The 26,568-nt window shown below is 41.9% G+C and overlaps 1 protein-coding gene across 1 annotated transcript in view; it reads right to left on the bottom strand.

The window, feature by feature from the left end:
- The window catches only part of LOC141146928 (uncharacterized), a 109,629-nt gene that overhangs the window by 52,220 nt on the left and 30,841 nt on the right, over nucleotides 1-26,568 (bottom strand). The window contains exons 4-7 of the mRNA XM_073633735.1: nucleotides 21,055-21,140; nucleotides 20,379-20,495; nucleotides 12,500-12,561; nucleotides 9,313-9,460 (exon numbers count right to left, since the gene is read on the bottom strand). Coding sequence (XP_073489836.1) covers nucleotides 9,313-9,460; nucleotides 12,500-12,561; nucleotides 20,379-20,495; nucleotides 21,055-21,140 — 413 coding nt within the window. The remainder of the gene's footprint in view (nucleotides 1-9,312; nucleotides 9,461-12,499; nucleotides 12,562-20,378; nucleotides 20,496-21,054; nucleotides 21,141-26,568) is intronic.

The raw sequence follows: 26,568 nt of genomic DNA, 5'->3' as shown, positions 1-26,568 counted from the left end.
TTACAAACGGAGGGAGACAACAGGAAGTGAGAGGAAATCTACCCCTAGGAAGAGAAATAAACTTCTGTAAGAGCTATTATGGGGAAAATTTTCAAAATCCAATTGTCATTGGGACAGAAAGTGAGGTGAAATCTTCTGAAGAGGTGCACACACAGCAAAACAAATGTTACAGGGGTGTTAACCCTTCCCTATGTTTTCCAAAAAGCTTAAAAATTGTTTTTTTGGCTGGAGCTACACTTAAAAAATGTACCTGTTCCGACTTACAAACAGATTCAACTTAAGAACAAACCTACAGTCCCTAACTTGTTTGTAACCCGGGGACCCCCTGTAAAGGAAAACTGCCTGAAAGAAGAAAATGGATACAGCCACTACATCCAAGGACTGGTAATCTACAATATAATTTATTTTTGTTATTGGGTTTACAAGGTTTTCAACTTATTTTGTGGGATTTGTCTCATGTTAAAGAGTAACTCTACTTTTGTTGAGGAAAAAAAAAAACATTCCCCTCTGGGTTATCTATGTACATTGCAAGGATTTTAACAAACTTGCAGATTCCTACCTTTTGTTAATCTGAAGAAATCCCTGTGTGTTTGTCTGTGTCCATGTGGAAAAGTAAGTCTAATGGGAGTGGTTTCATAATTTATCTGTCAGCTGTGCAGCTGCAGAGCACTAATGAGGAAATCTGCTGGGCCTGCATCCCTTTAGATGTGTTCTTATTGGGAGTATCTCACCAAAAATGACATTTTTGTTGCAGGGGATGCCACAAATCTGACTTGTATCATAGTGCAGACTTCTGGGAAAATCAGTGAGCCAATCACACAAGCAGGAAATTATGTTTCTGGGGGGTGGTCTGTACACATGCTGTGTACAGAACACCTCCATGTAGCCACACTGCATTGCATTTTACAGAAAATTACAGAGCTGCAGATTGAAAAGGAAAGGTCATTTTTAAAGACATTCAATCACAATATGACTTAAGTCGCAATTGTATACGTTATATTATTTTTTCTTTATTAACTATTTTTTTTTCCCCACGAAAGTGGAGTTGCCCTTTAAGCAATTTTTCTGCTTGATAGTGTAAGTGTTGATTTGGACTAATTTTGTATGTTCTATTTGCTTTATTTTAAATCTGCTTTCTAAAGGAATTTCTATATGAATGCGGATATGTCAGCACTGCAGACTAATGACACGCTATCTGTACTATAATACAGTTGTTCTTTTGTTTGCCATTCAATCACCAGGGAAATATTTCTTGTTTGCTACTGGTGACCGCTCAGTCACTATGCAACCTGGATAAACATCGAGATCTTATCCACCTTCAGTTATCCTGTACAAGCAGCGCCAATTTCAGCACTCAGACTTCTACACAAAATAAACATTTTGTTCAGAAAACAGATGAACAGCGACTCTGACGTTGTGCTTTGATACTGTGAAGTACTGCGCACTGCATGTTTGTCCAAGGTGTTAATATTTGTATTGGAATTTACAAGATAAATGACGCAGTACCCAGGCAACATCTAATAGTACAACCAGCCAGTGTCCCTGTGCCCCAGGCCAGAACGTTTTACATGAACTCGGTTTACGTCTGATTATATACTGTATCATACAGACATACCAGCTGCATGAAACAAACGCATTCATTTGAAATAAGGGTCATTTGTAAGCAAGGTTGCAAGGCAGACCCCCATTCTGTACAAAGACAAATGACAACTGGGAACTACAGTTAGCCATCATTACAGAAGCATTTGTTAATGATCAGTTGAGATAAACCTTGAATTTCTCAACTGGATACAGCAGCCTTTCTCAATCTTTTTAAAAATTGGTGTATATGTAGCCCTGTGCTACACAGATGTTCACATAAGTTGGCCTGAATCTTGAAATCTTGATCTTATATACAGTTTCTGGGTAAATGCAGGTACTGTGCATATGGTATGCTACCGTAACATACCATATGCTCAGTACCTGTGATTACGTGGAGGATGAACTCCACCTGGGGTCATGCCCACATCATAAGATACATGTTCTGAAGCTCCATAAGTGCTCTGAACAAGAGGTTTTGCTATATATGTACATGGACACCGTTTCAAGATGTTAGGGGAGCATTTCTTTTAACTACTTCCCTAATGGGCACTTTTGCCCCCTTCCTGCTCAGGCCAATTTTCAGCTTTTAGCGCTGTCACACTTTGAATGGCAAGTGCGTGGTCATGCAACACTGTACCCATATGAACATTGTATTATTGTTTTTACACAAATACAGCTTTCTTTTGGTGGTATTTTTAATGATGACTGGGTTTTTTTTTAATTTTTGCTATGTTTTTCAGGGTTTGTTTTAAAATTTTGCAAACAGATCATTTTTCTCCTTCACTGATGGGCGCTGATAGGCACTCATAGGCTGCACTGATAAGGCAGCACTGATGGGCATGGACAGGCTGCACTGATAGGCACTGATGCGGTGGCACCAGTGAGAACTGATGATGAGGTACTGATGAGGAGGCATTTATGAGGCTGCACTGATAGGTGACACTGATGGGCACTAATAGGTGGCACTGAAGGGCACTGATAGGCACTGATAGGCGGCACTGGGCACTGATAGTTGGCACTGTTGGGCACTGGTAGGTGGCACTGATGGGTGATACTGATGAGGAGGCACTAATGGGCACTGACTGGTGGGCACTGTTTGGTAGCACTGGTGGGCACTGTTGGGACTGCACTGATAATCATGACACTGATAATCAGGGCCATGAATATCAGTGTAGATGTCCCTTTCACACAAGCCGGTTATCTGCTCTCCTCTCCTCACGCTGTCAGAGTGGTAAAAGGCCCCTGTGATTGTCCCTTTACTCTGATCTGTGATAAGCTGTGTCCTAAGGACACAGCAATCAAAGAGTGCACCGCCCTCATGCCGCTACGGTCATATTACGCCCATGCAGAACTGGCCAGTTGCACTGTAGCCGTCATTCAGCTATAGCGCGAACGGCAAATGGTTAAATATGTGCACAAATATGTGTAGAAGTAAACTTTACATTGGTGGTCAATGTAGAAGTGAACTTTTGCTTTGGTGGTCAAAGTAGTAGTGACCACTTACATTGGTAGTCAGTGTAGAAGCGATGTCTTATATTGGTGGTCAGTGTAGTAGTGGACATTTACATTGGTGGTCAGTGTAATGCCCCGTACACACGGTCGGATTTTCCGATGGAAAATGTCCGATCGGAGTGTGTTGTCGGAAATTCCGACCGTGTGGGGGCTCCATCGGACATTTTCCATCGGATTTTCTGACACACAAAGTTGGAGAGCAGGAGATAAAATTTTCAGACAACAAAATCCGTTGTCGGAAATTCCGATCGTGTGTACACAAATCCGACGGACAAAGTGCCGCATGCTCAGAATAAATAAAGAGATGAAAGCTATTGGCCACTGCCCCGTTTATAGTCCCGACGTACGTGTTTTACGTCACCGCGTTTAGAACGATCGGATTTTCCGACAACTTTATGCGACCGTGTGTAGACAAAACAAGTTTGAGCCAACATCCGTCGGAAAAAATTCTAGGATTTTGTTGTCGGAATGTCCGAACAAAGTTCGACCGTGTGTATGCCCTATAAAAGTGATGCCTTGCATTAGTGGTCAGTGTAGTAATGATCGCTTACATTGATTGTTAGTGTAGATATAAACATTTATCCTGGGTGTATGACCCCATACATTTGTGTATATCAATGTAGGCAGGAGATCAATCTGCCACTACTCTTGTCTCAAGAAATCAATAGCAACCTATGGACGAACCCCAGGTTTCCATAGCATCCCGGATGAGAAAGGCTTTTGTTTTAACTTGTCTAGATTGATTGGCTATGATAGCCTTCCTTACATATTGTTATAGGTTTGAATGGTCACAATTATGATGTATTCTTTTATGTCTGTCAACACAAACATTATCATTACACCCAAAACTCGGTTCCTGTTGCTGAAGAGCTAGACCTTCTTTCTCAGATGTTAAATAGCAGGAAATCTGCTTTTTCTACCTAAATCTATCATACTTGAGGTGATTGTAGCCGTATTAGTACAATTGTGACAGAGAAAATTGAGTACTGTCCAAGATACTTTTTCTATTTGCACTAACATACAATTTTTCAGGACAAGCTTTTGGGGTATGTCCCCTTCTTCAAGGTCCAATCAGTACTGATTCACAACAGTTTTAGCAGAATGTTAAAATGTTAAAACAAAAAAACAAAAAACAAAAAAAAAATATCTCTGAGGGAAAGGGAAAGAAAAAAAAACACATACAAATCAATGTATATGGCAATGGTAATAAAGCTAGCAGTAGAGTTAGTGAGATAAGACAGAGGGATAGCTATAGACTGGGGGGCAGGGGGGGAGTTGACAGTCACAGAGGGGTCGTAAAACTGTAGTATAATGGGTAAGGAAACCAATATATAAATTTAGGCTGTTATTTTTTGTGTCAAAAAGAAGTATCATTCTTAGTTCAAATGTTTTCCATTCCTGCATAGTTCTGAAATTCCATTTAAGAACTAAAACATTGAGGTCTTCTAAAGGGCTCTTTCACACGGGGCGGATCAGTGATGATCCGCCCCGTAAGCACCCGCTTGCTCAGCGGGGATCGCTCCGCCGATCCCCGCTGAGCAGAAAGATGACAGGTCCATCGCTGCACACTGTGCAGCGACGGACCTGTCAGAGCGCCGCTCTCCCCTATGGGGGACACTACGGTCCGTCATCACCCGATCTGATCCGAAAATGGATGGAAAAGTAGGATTTTCCTCCGTTACACTTTTCGGATCGGAGCGGGTCGGATGTCGGCGGACATGTCACCGCTGACATCCGATGCTCCATAGGGATACATGTATGTCCGTTTTTCATCCGAAAACGGAAGGATGAAAAACGGACATACGGATCCCTCGTGTGAAAGAGGCCATAGTGCGGTCCGGTTGTGAGAAGTGATATCCCGCAGGTGTGCAGAAACTGTCTTCTTTATGTTCCTTGATAGTGTGTCTGTGCTAATTCATCGCTCGCTTCTGTCCTGTTTCACCAACATAAGGTCCTTTGCTACACCTTTGGCATTGGATGAGGTACACAACATTACTGGAGGTGCACTTGTATGATCCCATGATATTAAAGGTTCCATTTGTGTGTGTGTGACACTTTTGGATAGATTGATCTGGTGTCACAGTTTGCAGCATTTTTTATTGCAGGGTTTGCTTCCATTGTTTGTGATTTCAAAATCAGAGTGAAGTTTCCTGCTGATTAGTTTATGTCTGAGGTTGGGTGATTGTCTGAAAGCCAATATTGGGGGTTGTTGGAATATTTCTTTCACAGTTTCATCCTCTGTTATAATGGGTTGTAAATCTTTGATTGTCTTTTTGATCCCTTCTAGTGCTGGGTTGTATGTGGTGACTAGAGGTACTCGGTTATTTGTTTTTTTTCTCTGTGTATTGGAGGAGATTTTCTCTTTGAGATTTCAAGGCTGTGTTGATGCTGTTGCTGATGTTTTTTTTCTTTGTAACCTTTCTTATGGAAAGTGTCTACCAGTGTTCTGAGATGTTTATCTCTGTCTTCTGGGTCTGAACAAATTTGGTGGTATCTGATGGCCTGGCTGTGTATGATGGCCCGTTTAGTGTGTTGGGGGTGAAAACTGGAACTATGGAGATAGCTGCATCGGTCAGTCGGTTTTCTGTATATCAAGTGTGAGGCTTGTCATCCCTGATGTATACTGCGGTGTCTAGGAAGTTGATATTTGAGTTTGAATAACCCATTTTTAGTCTGATAGATGGGTGAAAAGTGTTGATCAATGAGAAAAATTGTACTGTCATCCACTTGCCCTCCCCCCCCCCCCCCCAGTCTATAGCTATCCCTCTGTCTTATCACACTAACTCTGTTGCTAGCTTTATTACCATTGCCATATACATTGATTTGTATGTGTTTGTATTTCTTTTGTTTTTTCCTTTCCCTCAGAGATTGTGTGTTTTTTTTTTTTTGTTTTAACTGCTAAAACTGTTGTGAATCAATACTGCTTGGACCTTGAAGAAGGGGACATACCCCAAAGCTTGTCCTGAAAAATTGTATGTTAGTGCAAATAAAAAAAGTATCACGGGCAGTACTCAATTTTCTCTACCTAGATCTGCACACTTGCTATTGTCATTACAAGAGAGTTTCCCGCTCTCTGTTGATTTTTTTATTTCTACTATGGAGGATGCAGAAGAAGTGAGAACACCTAAGCCAGTACTAGAATATCCATTGCTCTAGAGCAGGGGTCTTCAAACTACGGCCCTCCAGTTGTTCAGGAACTACAATTCCCATCATGCCTAGTCATGTCTGTGAATGTCAGAGTTTTACAATGCCTCATGGGATGTGTAGTTCCGGAACAGCTGGAGGGCCGTAGTTTGAAGATCCCTGCTCTAGAGTCTAAGGTGAGCAACAACAGATCCAGGCACTATGGTCAGAAGACTGGTGCCCAAAATAGGGCATCTGCTATCACACTTGCCTGAACTGATTCTTTAAAGTTGAACCCCAACCAAAAGCCTAAATACATATAAGCCTAAATTGTTATATGATAGCTGTTCTACTTGCCAAATGATTTAAACTACTGCCTGTGAAGTACTGAGATTTACACAGCCCTAGTAGACAGGTTGGTGACTTTCATTTTTTTCTTCTGCAGTAATGCACTAGAACCTGGTCACCTCCTTGCCCTCAGCCTGTGAGTGGGCAGACATGATTTATCGCTCTTCTCTTGTCAGCAGAAGTATATATAGTATTGGCTTCTAGTGATGCTCCTTGCTCTCCCAGTATAAGTTGTACTGCTGGATAAAGTACTTTTAAATGCTAAAATTAAATTAAATTCAGTTACTTACACTAGTTGTATTTAAAAAATAAATGCCCAGAATCTGTTCTCACCTTCGAAAGAAAGACTAAATAAAAGTACAATAACTGGCAAACACAAAAACAGGCAAATAGTTTTCTTTGTATTTATTCCTACTTTTATAATGGAACAAATCAGTCCAGCATCGTTTTACCTATAAGCATAGCACAATAGGCTACGTATTACAGAAGATCACTATTGATAATTGTCTACTTTTCATTTTGGATATGCTAGCATGACTTCCCAGGTGTTTTTTTAAACTACTGTATTTGATTATTTTTATATGACCTGATGACTTCATGTATTCTTTGTTTTCGACCTTCTCTCTCTTAATATGTTTTTAGCTTACTGTTGACTTATGCTAATTTTAATCAATTTGTTAGATTACAGCTTGTTTTCCAACAAACCACTAAATATAGCTACAAAAGTAACTTATGGGAATAAGGCAGCTGCTCATGTAGCTGTGTACTTTTTCTCCAATCAAACAAGAATAGAAAGAAACAAACTCATTCATCAAATATTTGTCATCATCATTATTAATCAATCAGAATTGCTGTTTACTGTTCATATGAATGTTAACAAAATAATTCTATTGAAATGTGAAGTGGAGTCAACAGGTTATCAAGTTGTTTACAATCATAACAGAATTACAGAAAACGGAAACAAATCCCTTTTACAGATGAGTGAAGCTTTATTTCTGTTCTCACGAATTCACCTCTCTATTGGTGGGACATCCACAAGCTCTCTCACTGATGCTGACATCTTTGTCGTCTTCTGGGTTTGACATCTTTGGCTATTTTGACTGAACAGCCCTGGATGACATAACTCCCACCCATGCGCACAGAAGTTGAAGTGGAACTTTGGTGAACAGGCAGGATTTTTGCAGGCAGGACATGCTTTGTCTCTTCTACATTAAAATGACCCACCTGCTTGCCTGCCCCTGTTCAGTGAGCTGTGCACTCACAGCTAACTGCAAATACTTGGCAATGCCCAATCTGACTGCACTCCCGTGTATTCATGGGAGTGATGTCATAGCAGCCCAGCCAAAAGAGGTGCCCAGAAGCCGGCCGCTAGAAGATGTCAGCGGTCGGTGAAGAGCTCCAGGATGCAGAATTGCTGGAACTGAGGTGAGTAAAGTTCTGCTTTAATTGATCCCAGCACCCAGCAGATGCCACATAAATCTGCATGTACAGCTCAGTGTACAGTCTATAGAAGTTGGGTAACAGGCAGGAAATAAGGTTGTGTATTTCTATGCTGCAATAAAATGCCTGCCTGCTTACAAACATTGCAGTAACCAAAGAAGTATGGCCAAAGCTTGTTTGGCCATACTTCTCCTGTGGGTCACAGCCATGTACTTACTTTTGCACCGATGGCCCAGAATCAGCCAACAGAGGGCTGAAGTCCACTGTTGGTTGACGTCACAGACCTGCTCCGATCGCTGAGAGGATCTCCACAATAATGTCTAGATCCATTAAGACTCCTGACCAGACGCTGGCTCAGCCTCTCAGTGTGTCGCTGAAAGCCTGAGCCAGCCGTTCCCACTACCGCTCTACAGCACGGTGCTCCAGTAAGCTCTGGAGGGGCAGAGCAGAGAGCAGTGATTGAGTCAATACTTTCTGCTCAGAGCGGACCTGATAATTGAACTCAGTGGTCACGTTGATCGGGCTTAGAGGCAATGGGTGACAGTTTGCGGCATCGGACTGATGCTGCATCAGGTAGGTAAGTATGTATGTTTATTTTTTTACAGTCCTGCACTTCTCCTTTAATTTGACACTTAACCTAGATCACGCAAATCCTTTTGCTAAGCAAATCCTAAAACTTCTGTCAGTTTTCCCTAAAGGGTTCATACAAGTTTTGGTTCCTGCTGCAGTTCTACAAATGCTCTTCCTTGTGTATTCCCACCCTTTACCTTCAGCCACTTAGGAGAGGCATTTTATTAGGCACACCTTCAGCCTTGTTCTTTGATAAATGAGGCATATCCTTAAAGTGTGTGCCTAGACATTATCCAATTTTACCCCCACTCTCTTTCTCCTCCTACAGAGCATGTTCTAATATATACAGTGAAAAAAAAATATATAGATATATATATAGATATAGATATAGAGATAGATAGATAGATAGATAGATAGATAGATAGATAGATAGATAGATAGATAGATAGATAGATAGATAGATAGATAGATAGATAGATAGATAAATATATATAGATATATAGAGAGAGAGAGAGATTAGCATAACAAAGAGGAAGATAAAGGAAGATGAGGAGGATTAACATTTAATAGATTTTAAAGAGGATTACCGAACTGAAAAGACAGTCACATCAATGGAGATGTCATTTGATGAACCCAATATTCTTGTTTTTTAAGTACACCTTGCTTTTCAGTCAGTTATGATAAAGACTGTGGGTTTGCAGTGCCCTTATAAGAAAAATATACCAAAGAGGTACTTACATAAGCTATCATCATTTGCAATGTATCTGAACCTTCTGCATACTTGAGCAACATTAGCCAGGTCTTTATGCAACAAATTAGCAAAAATGTTAATCAACAGTTCATCTGGTAGAAGTAGCCACATGGAATCATGGTCTCCATCTGGAGCCTGCACCAGAAATAAACATAATTTAGGCAAATTTTGCATTCAGTCTATTATTAACAGAGTTGTACAAGATGGTACATAATGAAGGTTGTATTTATGTTACGATCACATGTAAAATAATGGTCAAAAACAGAATCATAACTAAGGCAGCCCATACATGAGTCCGTTTTTATTTCGTTCAAGCAACGAGTTAAACTGACCATATTCCCCCTTCCACACGTTTGAGGTGGATGAGGGAATTCTCGCTGTGGTGCTGGCTAAAGCCTGCAGCACTTGTCGAGTGGGGAAAATCCAACTTCTGCACAACCACAGTGCCCATACATGGATTGAAATTTGGACAGTCCCTGCTTATCCGGCTGAATTTCAATCCATGTATGACAGGCTTAAGCTTCCAGGGTAGATGGAAGGCAAGGAATATGTGCTAAATATTAAGAGACATTTGGATAAATCATTTTTTGGCTATACTTCTCTTTTGGGTCAAAGGAGTACATTTCCTCCTCCTTTTCGCCTACTCCTGTGACCCAGGGTCAGTTGATAGTAGGCTATCGCCCGTTGTCAGCTGACAGGCTAGAGTTGTGCCATCTTCGAGAAGGTTCCTGACAATATTATTGAGATCCACCTGTCTACCTGATTGGCAGCTAGCTCTGATTTTTAGCATGTGGCTGAGAGCCAGAGCCAGCAGCCCCCCCCCCCCCCCATTTTGGAGGAGCAGATCAGGGGGCAGTGATGGATAGTCAGGGTTTTCCGCTATGAGTAGCTCTCTAAGAGCCAGCATGGGACAGCTCACATGGATGCTGCAGCATGGAGGAGAGTATGTATGTATGTTCTTCTTACAAACCCCATAGTTCTACTTTAAAATGGTTGTAAATTTAGTAGCATATCCCTCTATAGTGTGTACTTGTCTCAGTCCAGAGCACTAAGTGTAATTTCTCTCCACTGCCTTGTTCCTCTACCTGCATGAATCAGTTTTGACAAGTTTTCTTGACATCATAGATACAAGGTGGGGGAGCTCCAGTACACAGCCTCTGACTGACAGCCCCAGCTCTGTTCCTGTATGCTGTGTAAAGGGTGTGTGTGTCACTTCTCTTCAACCAGCTCTCAGACCTTTCCTTACTGAGCTTTACAGAGTATAATTTAAACTCTCCACCCACTTTTTTTTTCTGACAGCTCAGACAAGATTTTTAAATTCTGGACTTTGAATGAATGCAGAGAAGAGAAAACTGCAGATAAACATAAACAAATTATGTAGGAGAGTTTGCGTTATCTGTGTTTCATCTGAGGCTAGTCACTTGGGGTATAAGTAAGAGTTTACAATCACTTTAAGTCCAAACAAAGCCTAAGGACACCAGTTGGACTGTTTATAATTAGGGTATATGTCCAGCCAAAACTTGTTTTCTGTTGAACGGCATGGGCCTTAGTTAGAACCACTGATGATTTTCGAGGGAACTCCTTAATAACAAAGACAGAAATAAAAATGCTTTTTTTTAGGCGAGCAGGGGAAGACTTTAACCATGTCAAATTTTTATAGCTGTCCTAGTCCTTGGTCTAGATTTTCCTTCACTGCCTGTCTGGTAAAACCATTGTCAGCAGGACAGAAGTAAGGCTAAATCTCTCTAACAGAGCCCTGAAAAGCAATATAAACCAGACAGAGGTTCCAATCCTCTACTCTATGCAGAACTAAAAAAAGTTATTGGCCAGGCATACGTTTTAACTTTGAATATTTACTTTGCTTTGTAAAAAATGTAAACAGCTAGGCATAAAGCAGTTCAGACAGTGGCGGCCCGTCCATGAAATGCGAACGGGCGCGGCCTCCCATCCATGCATCCGCCCCCCTGATCTACATATCAGGGTGCCAGACTATGGCTTCCAATGGGGGGGAGTGTTTTTGAATCACGTGATTAGAGCCAGAGGCTCCAATAGGCTTCAAAAAAGGGTGGGCTCGGGGGCACTGCGCTCCGAGCCCACCCAGTTGTGTATTTTCACACGAAAGTTCCTCCCACCAATCAATGTTTCCAATGTTGGCCAAGGCATCAGGTGATCCTATTGGATGCCTAGCGCTTAGGTGGAAGAGAGAGGAGACACATGGCAGAGGAAGCTGCTGGAGAAGCGGACACCGGAGCCACTGCCTGCACCCCGCCGCACGTAGGGCAGGCAGACCGTGCTGGAGGACACCACAGCCTGCCACCTAGATTAAGTAAGTGCCGGACCACTGGCCGCCCGGGGTAGTAGTGCCACGCCGCTCACCACCCAACACTTTGTGACAATATATAACTAATATCATTTCAAACAAACATGCAATAAAGTCACAAATCCAGCCTTATGAGGTCTGATTTCATCCTGTGGCTTAACCATTTCTGTGCATATTTTTTAACTGCATAATGCTCTATCAATCTCCATTTCTCTGTAATCTTTACTATTAGCTTGGTACTTATACATGGTGTCACCTGCATTTTCTCTTCACCTGTGGATTGTCCCCTCATTGCCCAAGACTATTTAGAAACCTCATTGCCCATGACTATTTAGAAACTCCACCTCCATCAGCCAAACCTGGTGTACGGTCTGAGCTAAGTACAAGTATTACTGACTGTAATGACTTGGCTTCCAGCCCAAGTGTATTCCAGTATCCAATCGTGTTTTATGTGGTGTTGGTTTTCTAACTTCTGCTCTTGATTGTACGATATATCTAGACACGTGTTACTTATCTGAACCTTCTCCATGTAGGATTGTCCAAAGTAATGGTCACCCCTGGCCCTACCTATCATTAGAATACACATATGACTGCTGATAAAATATTACACTACTTCTTCTATCTAGTTGTTGTCTGTTTTGATCTTTAACTTCCATTCCAGGTCCTGCCTTGCTTGGCAAATCTTTGACTTCAGCTTCTTGTTTCTATCAATTTCTGGATATCTGCTATCCTTCTTTCAGCATGTGTCTGAAGTACGGGGGTCTCTAAAACACACCAATGCAATCAGCAATCCCATGATATTTTTTGGAGGGTTATTCTGTACTGTGTGTTGTGCATTTTTGTGGTTTATTTACCCATTGAAGCCTGCAGGAAGAACCATCCGAATTGTCTTTACAAAGATGCTCAGTAACCACCCCTGAAAACAGAAAGAAACAGAAGCATGGTAAGGGCATATCAGTATATAATGTAGTTTTATTAAAGTACTGACCACTACAGTTCCCGATCTCTGTTTAACTTGACCATTTCTAACAGTGGCCATAAGCTTTTACTCTACTTTGGTCACAGAGAAGAAGTAAATAACATATACAGAACCATCATAGAAATAGTTGGCTGCATTTCATCTTCTGAACCAGATGCCTCGCATTGGATGGCATCTTCAATAGGACAATGAAAATGTATGTGGTGAGAAATACCTTTGAGCTTTTTTGTATTATGTGCTACTTTAAAGGATAAGTTCACCTTTGTACACCTCTTCTTTTTTTTTCTAAATTCCATGTTTCCTATGTACCAATATAGCATTATTGTACTTTTTTTTTTTTTTGCAAAAATATCAAAGCTTTCAATTAAATCTACAGACACTTACTTCACTTGTCCTCATCAATGTTTCCAAACATATCCATTAGTTTTTCCTTACTTCCTGGTCAGACTATAGGTCATTACAGAGGAAGGAGTTGACACTATGCGTGTCAAAGGTAAAACGAGCTACAAAATGTGCGCTCCCACTATGCTAGATGTGAATGGGGCATGAACGTGCAATTGGTGCGTTGTCACAGGAACAATGAGGCTCCATTCACATCTGTGCATTTCCTTGCATTTCAGAAATGCGCTGCACCATTAATCACAAAACGCACCAAGCTCCTCGCTAAAAAAAAGCCCTGAAGCTTCTTTGGGGCAATTGTTACGTGTAGGGCAGCCCATTCAGGTGCCCTATGTGTGATGTGTGAAAGTTCTGCAAAACGCCCCCCCCCCCCCGAAAAAAATAAAAAACGTGGGAATGCGAGTTCCCGCTATGCAGAGATGTGAACGGTGTTTGACAGTTGAGTGTTTCTGTCCACTCCCTCCTGTGTACTTGTATAAAGATGCCCATACACTGATTGTATATTGTGTATTTAGTGAGAAGGGTGATCACTGATTGCATTTCATTTAAAAAACATGCAGCTGGAAATGGGTGATTAGGTAGGAGGGTGGATGATGCAGGGTGTGTGCTAATGAGGTCAGCTGGTCAACGCCTTCTTGTGTCATGACCTAAAGCCTGACCAGGAATTAAGGCAAAACTAATGGATATGTTTGGAAACATTGACGAGGACAAGTGAAGTGTCTGTAAATTTAATAGAAAGCTTTGATATTTTTGCAAAAAAGTATATTAATGCTATATTAGTACATAGGGGAGCTGGAATTTAGGGGGGAAAAAGTGAACTTATCCTTTAAGAGCATGTGTTGGTGGGTAAATGCAGCATGCTTTCAGGTATATTCAACTTGTGTTTGACATCAGTTTGGGATACTTTTAAGATCATTTAGTCCTCATGCACATGGACGTTTTAAAAAACGAGCTGTAAAGCTAGGTTCGACGCCTGGAAAAACCGGCGATTTTTACCGCGTTTTGCATTAGCGTTTTTGTGCGTTTTTGCGCGTTTTTCCGCGTTAGCGCTAAGTAGCGTTTTTTAATGAAAAACACATCTCTCAGCTATATACACTCCCAAATTTCCCACAATGCCACAGAAACCAAAGAAAATATGTTAATGAGCATGTGTCGGTGCCATTTTGGTAGGAGAGAGAGAGAGGAGAGAGTGTTTCAGAGTGTTTCAGAGTTTTCAGTATATTTCAGTATTTTTCAGTATTTTTCTGAGAAATATGGATCCTGTCATGCAAAAGATCGATGAGGCAATCCTTCTGATTGTGTTGCGGAGGCAGCGGAGAATGAGACAGGAGGAGGAGAGAAGCAGCAGACGTCGATTTTGGGTGCATCCAATGGTATCCAATCGGTTTTCTACGGGGTACTTTGGCAATATTTATTCCCAACTGCGCTCATATCCAACAAAGTTCTTCAACTTTACAAGGATGTCAGTGCCGCTCTTTGATGACCTGTTGGAGAGGCTCAGGCCAAGGCTCACAAGGATGGACACTGTGATGTGTAGCTCTGTGTCACCGGAGGAACGGATGCTAGTGACACTCAGGTAAGTGAATACACATATGGGAGGAGGGGTTAGGGTTACGGTTAGGGTTAGGGGTTAGGGGGTTAGGGTTAGGGGTTAGGGGTTAGGAGTTAGGGTTAGGGGTTAGGAGTTAGGGTTAGGGGTTAGGGTTAGGGTTAGGAGTTAGGGTTAGGGTTAGGAGTTAGGGTTAGGAGTTAGGGTTAGGGGTTAGGGGTTAGGGTTAGGGTTAGGGGTTAGGGTTAGGAGTTAGGGTTATGGTTAGGTGTAAGGGGTTAGGGTTAGGGGTTAGGGGTTAGGGTTAGGGGTTAGGGTTAGGGGTTAGGGTTAGGAGTTAGGGTTAGGGGTTAGGGTTAGGGTTAGGAGTTAGGGTTATGGTTAGGTGTAAGGGGTTAGGGTTAGGGGTTAGGGTTAGGGGTTAGGGGTTAGGGTTAGGAGTTAGGGTTATGGTTAGGTGTAAGGAGTTAGGGTTAGGGGTTAGGGGTTAGGGTTAGGGGTTAGGGTTAGGAGTTAGGGTTATGGTTAGGTGTAAGGGGTTAGGGTTAGGGGTTAGGGTTAGGAGTTAGGGTTAGGATTAGGGGTTAGGATTAGGGGTTAGGGGTTAGGGTTAGGAGTTAGGGTTAGGGGTTAGGGTTAGGAGTTAGGGTTAGGGGTTAGGGTTAGGGGTTAGGGTTAGGAGTTAGGGTTAGGGGTTAGGGTTAGGAGTTAGGGTTATGGTTAGGTGTAAGGGGTTGGGGTTAGGGTTAGGGGTTAGGGTTAGGGTTAGGTGTAAGGGTTTAGGGTTAGGGGTTAGGGTTAGGGGTTAGGGTTAGGGTTAGGGGTTAGGGTTAGGAGTTGGGGTTAGGGGTTAGGATTAGGGGTTAGGGTTAGGGGTTAGGATTAGGGGTTAGGGGTTAGGGTTAGGAGTTAGGGTTAGGTGTAAGGGGTTAGGGGTTAGGGTTAGGGGTTATGGTTAGGAGTTAGGGTTATGGTTAGGTGTAAGGGGTTAGGGTTAGGGGTTAGGGGTTAGGGTTAGGAGTTAGGGTTAGGAGTTAGGGTTAGGGGTTAGGGGTTAGGGTTAGGAGATAGGGTTAGGTTTAAGGGTAGGGTTAGGACTTATGTTTATGCTTTACTCTTTCAATAACTAAATTTATTATGTTATCTTAGGTTCCTTGCCACGGGACAAAGTTATGCTTCCTTGCATCACTACTTCCTCCTTGGCCTCTCAACGGTCTCAAAAATAATAAAGGAAACATGTGCGGCAATATGGGAGGAATTGCATAACGTTGTAATGCCAGAGCCAACCGAAGACATCTGGGAATCAGTTGTGGACACTTTTTGGGAAAAAACTCAGTTCCCAAATTGTATAGGAGCCCTTGATGGGAAACACATCAGGGTGAAGAAGCCTCCCCACTCTGGATCTTCATATTTTAATTACAAAAAATATTTTTCGGTGGTCCTCCTGGCATTGTCCGATGCACACCTCAAATTTCTGTTTGTAGATGTGGGAGCATATGGAAGCCAAGGTGATGCCCGCATATTCCGCGAGTTGGCCTTCGGACGTCGTCTACATGAGGGACGACTCAATATTCCTGAAAGCAGGCTGCTACCCTGCACTGAAGAACCCAGCTTGCCATTAGTCATGGTGGCAGATGAGGCCTTTGGACTGGCTGAAAATCTAATGAGGCCATACAGTGGCACTGGTCTCAGCCGACAACAAAAAATTTTCAATTATCGGCTCAGCCGTGCACGCCGTGTTGTTGAATGTGCATTCGGGGTGTGCACGGCCAAATGGCGAGTTTTGCTTACAAGTATGCAATTGGATGTTGACAACGCCATTCAAGTCATCCTGGCATGCTGCGTTCTGCACAATTTTCTGCGGGACAGTGACAGAAATAATGTTGAACAGGAGCCCATTAGACAACTTCAGAGGGTTCAATTTATGGACTTGCGTTCAACTGCACGTGTCATGAGCATTCGAAACCAATTTGCAGAATTTTTTGAATCCCCTGATGGAGAGGTATCATGGCAGAATGATTATATCTAAAAAATATTTGCAATACATCTACCTTTGCTGTCTTGTGTTTTTTGAAATAAAGCATTTCAAAATTGAAGTTTGTTATTTTTTGGTCCATTTGTCAACGATTGTTCTACAAGTCAATTTGACTCTGCCTTCGGGGTAAGCCTAGGCTAAGCCCAAAAAAGAGCAAGCTTACGCTTGTCCGAAGGCAGAGTACGATAGAGTCCTTTGCACTCTGCCTTCAGGGCAAGCAGAGTGCAAAGGAGTGCTGTTGTGCATCATATAAAAGACTTTTCAAACAAAAAAAAAAATTAAATAAAGGATTGGGATCACAACTGGTATTTCAAGAAAAAAAAGATTTTATTTTGGGATCACAACTGGTGATAGGTGGTGGATGGTTGATTGCATTGGGGATGTGGGGATTGGGGACAGGGTAATGGTTGGGCCTGGCGATCACTCCCAAAATCCTGCTGGTAGCGGGGTAGAGGGTATGAGGGCTGAAAATGGGAGGTGGAAGGTGGAAAATCAGCATACGCTTGCAGGCTATGGTATGAGGTCTGGGACGGCATAGGTGGTGGTTGGCGTTGAGGAGGGGGCTGATAGTGAGAGGGGGGTGCTAGCACTGCTGAGGTCCCAGGGGCCATTGGGGGATCATGAGAAACATTATATGGATCGCATGGAGGTGGCCCGCCACTCAATTTTGCATGTCTGTATTGCATTGCAATAGCGTACATGCAATCCATACAAAGTTTCTCTTGGTCTCCCCCAATGTCCTCCAGGATGTGGTAAAGGCTGCGGCAGAAGCAGGCGCGTGGGTTATTGGTGTCTAAAAAGGCATCCATACTGCGCCTCTCCTGCCGCACTTCCTGCAGCAGTGCTAGCACCCTGTCATCAGCCTCGGGATTATAGCCGCCCCTCGCCTGACGTCCACGCCCACGGCCACGAACACCGCGACGACCGCGCTGCTCTCCACTTTGATAACTGGCAGGAGACGGTGTTTCCACAGCCCTCGATTCCTGCAAAAGAACAAAAATGTTTACATTGACATGTACATGGACAGACAGACAATGAGATAGACAGGCAGACCGAAGCAGTTACCTCATCTGTGCCCTCAACAACTCCCTCGCTGATCGGTCGTGGAGATCCAGAGGTGGTCATTGGACTGTTTGGTCTCTGAACCTCTGCATCTTCCTCATCGACCTCTCCGAGTCTAAAATTTGAAGTTGTCCTGCAAACAATACAAATTGTATAAACGTAACTACTTTAGCCCGGACCATTTTTTTTTATTATTAATGGGGGAGATCAGCGATTTTTAGCATGACTGCGACAATACGGCCGACACATTGGACAATTTGGACACATTTTTGGAAAAATTGTCATTTTTACAGCGATCAGTGCGATTAAAATTGCAATGATTGCAAATTTTTTTTTATTAGTAATGGGGGAGATCAGCGATTTTTAGCATGACTGCGACAATACGGCCGACACATTGGACAATTTGGACACATTTTTGGAAAAATTGTCATTTTTACAGCGATCAGTGCGATTAAAATTGCAATGATTGCAAATTTTTTTTTATTAGTAATGGGGGAGATCAGCGATTTTTAGCATGACTGCGACAATACGGCCGACACATTGGACAATTTGGACACATTTTTGGAAAAATTGTCATTTTTACAGCGATCAGTGCGATTAAAATTGCAATGATTGCAAATTTTTTTTTATTAGTAATGGGGGAGATCAGCGATTTTTAGCATGACTGCGACAATACGGCCGACACATTGGACAATTTGGACACATTTTTTCGAAAAATTTTCATTTTTACAGCGATCAGTGCGATTAAAATTGTAATGACATACTGTAAAAATTACACTGGCATTGACCTCTTCCTCTCCCTGAGACGATCGCCGGTGTGCCCGCGGACATTGAGTCCGCAGGACCCGCTGTCGGACTCATGGACCTCAAAATGGGAAAGCGCGCCGCCAAGGCGGCAACTTAAAAGGGACGTACAGGTACGCCCATTTGTGCTGCCGTACCATTCTGCCGACGAATATGTACATGTGGCGTTCGGAAAGTGGTTACAATAGCCATGGAACATACTGCCTGAAAAGCAATGTACATAGGCAAATATATGAAAAAAACTTACGGTCTGGTATGGTTCTGCATATTTTGCCTTAGGAATTGGAGATTGCTGTGGTAAACATGTTTTTTTTTGGTTGGCGCTGGTGCTCCGCTACGTGCCGCCTTGTCTTCGTCCGTGAGGTCCCTCCTGACACGGTCACGTAGGGACTTCCAGCGGCGCTGCATAATTTTGCCTAAAATAACATGGAAAACAAAGGGTTAAATATGCAATCTTCATTTACATTACACACAAACAGATCATGCATTCAAGGAAAATAGACTTACTTATCTCCTTTCTTTCCGCATTTCTGATTTGTTCCCAGCCAGGGGTAATCGCAGCACTTATGTCCTCCCAGGCTTTCACCTTCCGGATGTGGTCTCCATGCAGTGGATGTGCCACATCCCACAGTTCTGGATGGGCCTGTACCGCATTTATTAGCTCCACTTGAGAGACTGCACTAGCCATCTTGAAGCCAATATCACCACAGTCACACGGCTGTGCAAAGGACTCTTGGGTAATCTAATGTCCAGACAGGAAATTCCTGTTTTTACAGAGATTACAGTGTCCAATCATCTCTTTTTAACCAAAAAACGCCGGAGCTAAAAAACGCGAAAAAACGCCGCGGTCGCGTTTTTGCGCGTTTTTCCGCGTTTTGCGTTTTTACAGCTCTAGCGCCGCGCCTCGGAACGCACTGGTCCTGGGTTTTTTTTACAGCTTAAAAACGCCTAGGCTATTTGCAGCTCAAAAACGTCTAGGTGGGCATGAATCCATAGACTAACATAGACAGGCGTTTTTAAGCTGTAAAAAACGCTAAAAAACGCGGCTGTAAAAACGTCCATGTGCATGAGGACTTACAATTAATTGACAGGTGTGTTTGACCTGCAGTTGACTTCCTTCAGGCCTGCATTTGACTACTAGGCTACTTTCAAGCACTACCATGGACCTGTATGGAGAGAAAACCAGTTCTGAGAGATGCCTGTATACACAGGCCTTTAATATTTTTTTCGACCTTTGACATATATTGTTTGACTACATCTTCAAGAATTGTACAGCTCAGCACAACTTTACAGTCTCGCAAAGAGCCAAAACTGAAAGAAGTTTCCAACCTTGCTTTGACACAGCGGAGATGAGTAGAGAGCAGAACCATAACAACAAATGCCGTAATAGTGTTTCCTCTTCCATGTGTACATTTACTGGCATTGCTGAAAAAGCTAACATTCCCAACTCTTCCATTGCTGTTGAAAGGAGCTTTTAATAAGGGCAATGTAAAATAGTGATAGAAACTAAACATCACATAAACTGTAGTATTTATATTAATTCTTTATTTGTTTCTTTAAAACAAGCCTAAATTTGGCAAATTAGGCTTTATATATATCATTTATATAGGGGTCAGTTAACTTCTTTTAGATGTAAAATACATTCTTTAGGCCTTATTCAGTGAAATTCTAAAATGCAGCAACCCACAGCACCCAATTATCTTTTAATGATCTGACTTTAGAAAAGTCAATTCTAATTGGACTTGCATGAAAAAGATCTCTTTTCTGAATAAGGCCAGGTGGCATGCAGTTATATTATCAGAATTTTCCCTAAAAGTACTTTTACCACAGAAGTTCTGTGACAGTTTGAAATTTTAATCCAGCTTTTGAAATACATTGGCAAATCTAAATAAGCAAACTACTTACATGCATTAACTGTCCTCATATAAGCAGCAGCTACACTCTTGTACTCATCAGCCTTGGTAAGAGAGGTAGTATTTTTTCTTTCAACGTGTTCTGTCATCTTGCTGGACATCCCATAGTCTAAAAGATACATGACTTCCATTGTATAAAAAAATAATTATACCATAAAAAAGCAACCAGGCTAGGCAGAAAACAACTTATCCATGTATCTCTGCAAGTAGTGCATGTATGAGTGGTTGACATTTTAGACAAATAGTGACAGTGACAGTGCAGGGATTTATGTTCCTTCAGTATGTTCATTTTTTTTTTTATAGGAGACTATTTGGCTTCTTCAGTAAAGGAAAGAACACTGGTAAAAAAAAATACATGCAGAGACCTACATCAGAATTCACCTTCTGCTGACATGGCTTCAGTAAACTGTAAACGGATAGATTTAGCACTTTACACATCATCATTACTCTTTGCACTGACCTATGAAATTAGACTATATTAAAGTAAATAACAGTTTTTACCACTTACTATACTCAGACTGCATAAACATCTCAGTGCCCTAAGTTTTTTTATATAAGTGGCTGTGGTTATCCAGTCATTGGCATGCCCGGGTTTACTGTTATACTCCTAACAACACAACAAAACAATGTATTTGAGTTTACTTAGAAAAGCATGTATATAGCCCTACCCAGACCTGATGCTTTGCCGTTCTGCCACTGATTATTTTTCCTTTTGGTTTCTGCTGAAGAAGGTCTTTGGTTACTATGCTGTGACCTGTAAACATTAATTTCTAAATCAATAGGATATAAGAAAAATGTTTAATATATCTTGGTTAAAAACAAACTATACATACCAACAACAATATGCTTTTAATAAGTGTCATATATAAATACATAAAATGATGTCACATAATGGTTAAAGAGATCTGTTATGGAAATAATACTAGTGTGAGACGCTTGAAATGGAAGTTGCATATGAGTCTTAGTGCAGTGAAGCTGAACCTATACTGTTTTACTGATGGTACAAGTGACATTACTGTCCCAGAACTAGTATTGTAACCCAGGAGTCAAAAGATGGCAGATTACAACAGAGACAAAGTATATTGTAATGTTCAACTCATGGTATCTCATCTACAGTGTCAACCATGTTGCAGGCATATGCTTAAACCAGACATAAACGGTTCAAATCTCAGCTGGTTCAGCAGGGACTGGCCATGATTGGAACCATGTATGAGAAGGCTGATTGTAGCCAAGTCCATCTATTGATCGACTTGGGCACAACCAGCATTTCAGATTTTTAGGATGTGATTGTTGCCAGCAGGTATAACTGCTAGCAGTAATTACTGTGCTCTCCAGCCCCCCCAACCACCCCCCACCAGGAGAGCACAATAGCTCAGCGGGAGGGATTCCCCCATCAACACTGACTGCCTCATCCATCCATCTAAGAGGGGGGGACCTTAGATGGAGTATGGGCCAAATAAAGTTTTATAGCAGAATTGTATTCCAGTGTGTAGCTTATATTTGTTTGTTTTGCAAGATAGTATTTGCTCGGTGAAAGATTCTCCTTAAACTTCATGGGTGTCAGGAAAATTCATAGAAGCATGACTTTCAGACCAGATTTATACAGTAAGAAATCAGCTGAAACTTGAGGTCTTCAATCCAGTCCAAATTCAATGAAGTCTTTTAAGGCCAAATGGCCAGTAACTAAAGCTACCTATCTAGCCCACATCTACTCTGACCTATAAGAAACCTGTAGAGCTCAATACAATCTACAGTTGTAATAATAATAACAGCACAACTCAACAAAAAATATAATATAATAATATTTATACCACTTACAAAAAATGTAAATGTGTTTACCAATAAAACAACATCTAAGTATGATTTATTTTCAATCCCATTGCACTCTATACCATAGACTTTACGATTGTGACCAAATGGATTTTTTTTTTAAAAACACTAACACTGCTATAGATAGATCACCAAGAATTGATAGTACACACCACCCTCTAAAATGTTTTCTTGGCATTTCACAGGGTTTTTGTTTTGTTGTTTTGATATATGAACACTGCTTGTTCCAACATATTCATGAATGTGGGTAATCGTATATTCTTGTAACATGTTGTGCTCATTATCTCTTCCTATACAGATGGATGTATTGTTTCATTTCCTCCTGACAGACATTTAGGCTCGGTTCACACTGGGGTGACTTGGGATCCGACTTGTACGCCCTCAAGTCGCCCCAAGTCGCCCCAAGTCGCTTTGGATTTAGAATACAATTGTAGTGAATTGAACCGTCTTAACTGACACTACTGAAGTCGCTCCGACTTCAAAAAAGGTTCCTGTACTACTTCTATCCGACTTGTAGGCGACTTGTACCCATTCAACTCAATGTAAGTCGCCTGCAAGTCGGATCTCTCAAGCGACTTTGCAGAGAAAACCCCTCCCTCCCCCCTCCCTCCCAGAGAGGTGATTGGCCACAGGCGAAGTCGCCTGTCATGGAGGCGACTTCAAGTCGCCTCGTAATTTGCCGAAGTCGCGCTGAAGTCGCGCTAAAGTCGCGCTGAAGCCGCGTTGAAGTCGCGGTACAAAGTCGCGCTAAAGTCGTGTTGCCCATGTGTGAACCGACCCTTAGTAAAATAATAATTGTGATACTTTTACAATACATATTGAAAGGCCTTTTTTTCCTTCATCAGTAAAGCATAATTAATGAGTGAAAAGGCTGAGGTTTGCTGAATGCCTGTAACAGAAATACAGCCAGGAGCAGACCATAATAGTGGTTCCCCCATCACAAATGTGGCCACAATATGTTTAATTTCATCAAGCCAATTATCTGACGCCTTCACAGCATTTTATCTTGGTTTAGAGAGTTACGTTATGCAATATCACTTTTATTTGTTATAATATGTAACTTATCTTATATTTGTATTCTTTCAAATAGTAAAATAGTTTTTATTGATCTTTCTCAATTGAAATTAGGTGTATATATGATACAAGACATAAGTCCGCGGAGATGAAAAAAATAGAAAAAATCAATAAATAATTACACTTAAAACCTCCAAATACAGGACCCTATACGCCCAATTGATCACAAGGAAAGCAAAAACACTACAAAGCATGGTCCAATTTGCTCCAAAAGAGAACAAAAGTTCCTTCCTGATCCACTAAGGCCATCAAATATTCCCTGGATCAACAATCTTTTGTGTAATTACTTCTAAGTATTAATAGCCCGTTATAGTCTCTGCAAAAAAAATTACTGAGCAGGCTAGAATTAGTTCCTGAGGTAGTTTATTCTGCTTTTTCATACCTCTTACTATGAATGAGCTCCATTCACTTTGAACATTTGGTCTATAAGTTCTCTACCGACCACTCCAAAATATCTAAATATGATTTTGTTACTCTCTGGTAAAGCCTTGGCATAGGCCTCTCCCCTGTGGGAATGTCATGACTCGATGACCTCACTGAAGCCTAGAAGAACTTTTCCTGCATTATCAGGAGGGTATGACTGTAGTCCACTATGTAGTCCAATTTTGTATGCTGGCCTCCCTCAGAAGTCACATGGAACAATGAAGCCCCTAGCACTACATTCTGTCAGGGATTCTCGGAATGCATAAAGAAGAATTGGCTGGTAGATCCATCCCTACCACTCTAGATGAACTGGTCACTCTTGGCAATCAGATAGATGTTTGTTGCCAGGAATGAGCCATCAAAAGATCTAGAATATGCTGTTCTTTTTCTGGCCATCTCGCCCCCATTTTTCAAACGACGTGTGAGTCTACTCTATCTCCCTCTATTTAATTTTCAGTTATGCATCTAGGGGAAACACGCATCACTCCCAAAGAGCACATTGATGTTGCAGTTTGGGGCTACGCTGCTACTGTGTTGCCAAAGGCCATCTGCTGAAGACCTGCCCTAATCGTCCAGTCAACTCTTGGGTCTAGTTGATTTGAAGGGAGGTGCTCTAGACCTGTTATCCATTGCAGCTGGCTTCCCTCAGCTGTCTCCATCTGGTGGGACCTGGACACTTATCAGCTTTCTGCATACATTTATTACAGAGCAGCCAGAAACTTCATCAAACAGTCATTGCCTTCTGATTTGAGCATTCCCCTGATTTCCCTGGCATCCCTTCTCTCTGTGTCCACAGTTGACAGCTCTATTTTGTCTGTCGACAACATCCAGTTTCAGACTTCCTCCATAGTTTTGCCCATTGCAGCATTACATCAAAAGGAGATTTCCTTTCTGAATTGTCCTATATCTACTAATTCCCTTAAAGGGATTGTAAAGTCAGAAGGTTTTTTTTTATCTTAATGCATTCTATGCATTAAAATAAAAAAAAAAACATTCTGTGTGCAGCACAGTACTTACCTGTGCCCAATCTTCCTTCAGCGATGTCCATCATTGAGTTCCTCGTCCATCCGAGACTCTCCTCCTGATTGGCTGAGACACAGCAGTGGCACCATTGGCTCCCGCTGCAATCAATCAAAGTCAGTTAGCCAATCAGAAGAAAGAGGGGGTAGGGCAAAAACGGGGCTCCATGTCTGAATGGACACACCTCGGGTGCCCACATAGGAAGCTATTTGCTGTGGAAGCATTTGACAGGAGGGAGGGGCCAAGAGAGCCGAAAGGGGACCCGAGAAGAGGAGGATCTGGGCTGCTCTGTGCAATTCCACTGCAACAGAGCAGGTAAATATAACATGTATGTTATTTTAGGAGAAAAAAAAACGAGACTTTACAATCACTTTAATCTAGGTCTCTTTTGGTTGCAAAAACACTCTCCTCATCTGGACTGGAACTCTGGATGTATTTAATCCTGGGGAAGACAATGTCACAGTACCTGTTTGCTCAAGGTCCTGTCACCTTTCTACATCATGCTGGCCAGTGCTATCGTCCATTCCACCACAATACCAATCTTTTTGAGATGTCTTCTGCATAGAAAATATGGATGGATCCCTTCAGCCTTTGATTACAGAGGACTTAAAACCATCACAGTCAAAAATAAATATCCTCTTCCTCTTATTTCAAAATTATGGGGTGCCCAATTTTTTTTCAGTGGGGCATATATTCTAATTAGGATTCATAAGGGGGATGAGTGGAAGACAGCCTTCAACTCCTGGGACAGGCATAACAAATAACTTGACAATGACTATAAATGACATAATGTGATTTAGGTTATGCAACACCCTGAAAGTATTCCAAAATGTAATCAACAAAATCTTCTGTGACCTCTTGTCTATTTGTGTTATTGCATACATAGATAACATTCTTGTCTTCTCCCCCAGACCTATGCACCTTTCATCTTCATGTAAAAACAGTTTTACAGAGATTTCGGCAAAACACACTCAGGTACATTTGTTGTCATAAAACAGGGTTCTCACGGATTCATCCAAACTATGGTCTCTATCCAACTGGCCCCAGCCTTCTTTACTAAAGGTGACACAATGCTTTTTGGGGTTTACCAATTATTATCGCCAGTTTATTCATGATTATTCTACCTTGGTGGCACCTATTACATCTTTCCCCAAAATAGCAGTAATGCAAAAGTCTGAATACTCCAAGCTATTGATGCCTTTAACAGACTGAAGACTGCTTTTCACTCTGCCGCCATTATCCAATGTACAGATATCATCAAAATTTTTTCTGTGGAAGTGGATGCTTTGTCCATTGGGGTACAAGCTGTTATATTTCAAACCCTCAGAGACGAGTCCTGACCCTGTAATTTTTCGGATGCTGAGAGAAACTACATCATGATGGACTGAGAGTTTCTGGCAATTAAATTTGCCCTGCAAGATCTGTTTGAGGGCTCCCTAAATCGCTTCATTATACAGGCAGTCCCCGAGTTACGAACACAATAAGGACTATAGGTTTGTTCGTAAGTCGAAGTTGTGTGTAAGTCACAACACTGCATTTGTAAGTGTAACTTCCGGTCGGAACACTGCATTCGTAAGTGTAACGTCCGCCTGTGCATCGATGTGGAATGTTCTGGGCGTTTGTTATGTTATCTGGAGCGTAGTACGGCAGTGTGGGATTTGTTCGGAAGTGCTCGAAAGGTATCCAGGACCCGCGTGGAGCACAAGTGGCCGGCATTTGAGGCCGTTCGTAAGTGGGAGTCGTTCGTAACTCGGGTGTTCGTAACTTGGGGGCTGCCTGTATATACAGGTCATAGAAATCTTCCAGATAGAAATCTGCAATCAGCTCAGTGACTA

The sequence above is a fragment of the Aquarana catesbeiana genome, linkage group LG01 (assembly GCF_042186555.1).
Source record: "Aquarana catesbeiana isolate 2022-GZ linkage group LG01, ASM4218655v1, whole genome shotgun sequence".
NCBI lineage: Eukaryota > Metazoa > Chordata > Amphibia > Anura > Ranidae > Aquarana > Aquarana catesbeiana.
Note: the sequence above shows the minus strand (reverse complement) of the source record. Positions and strands in the feature narration are given on the sequence as shown.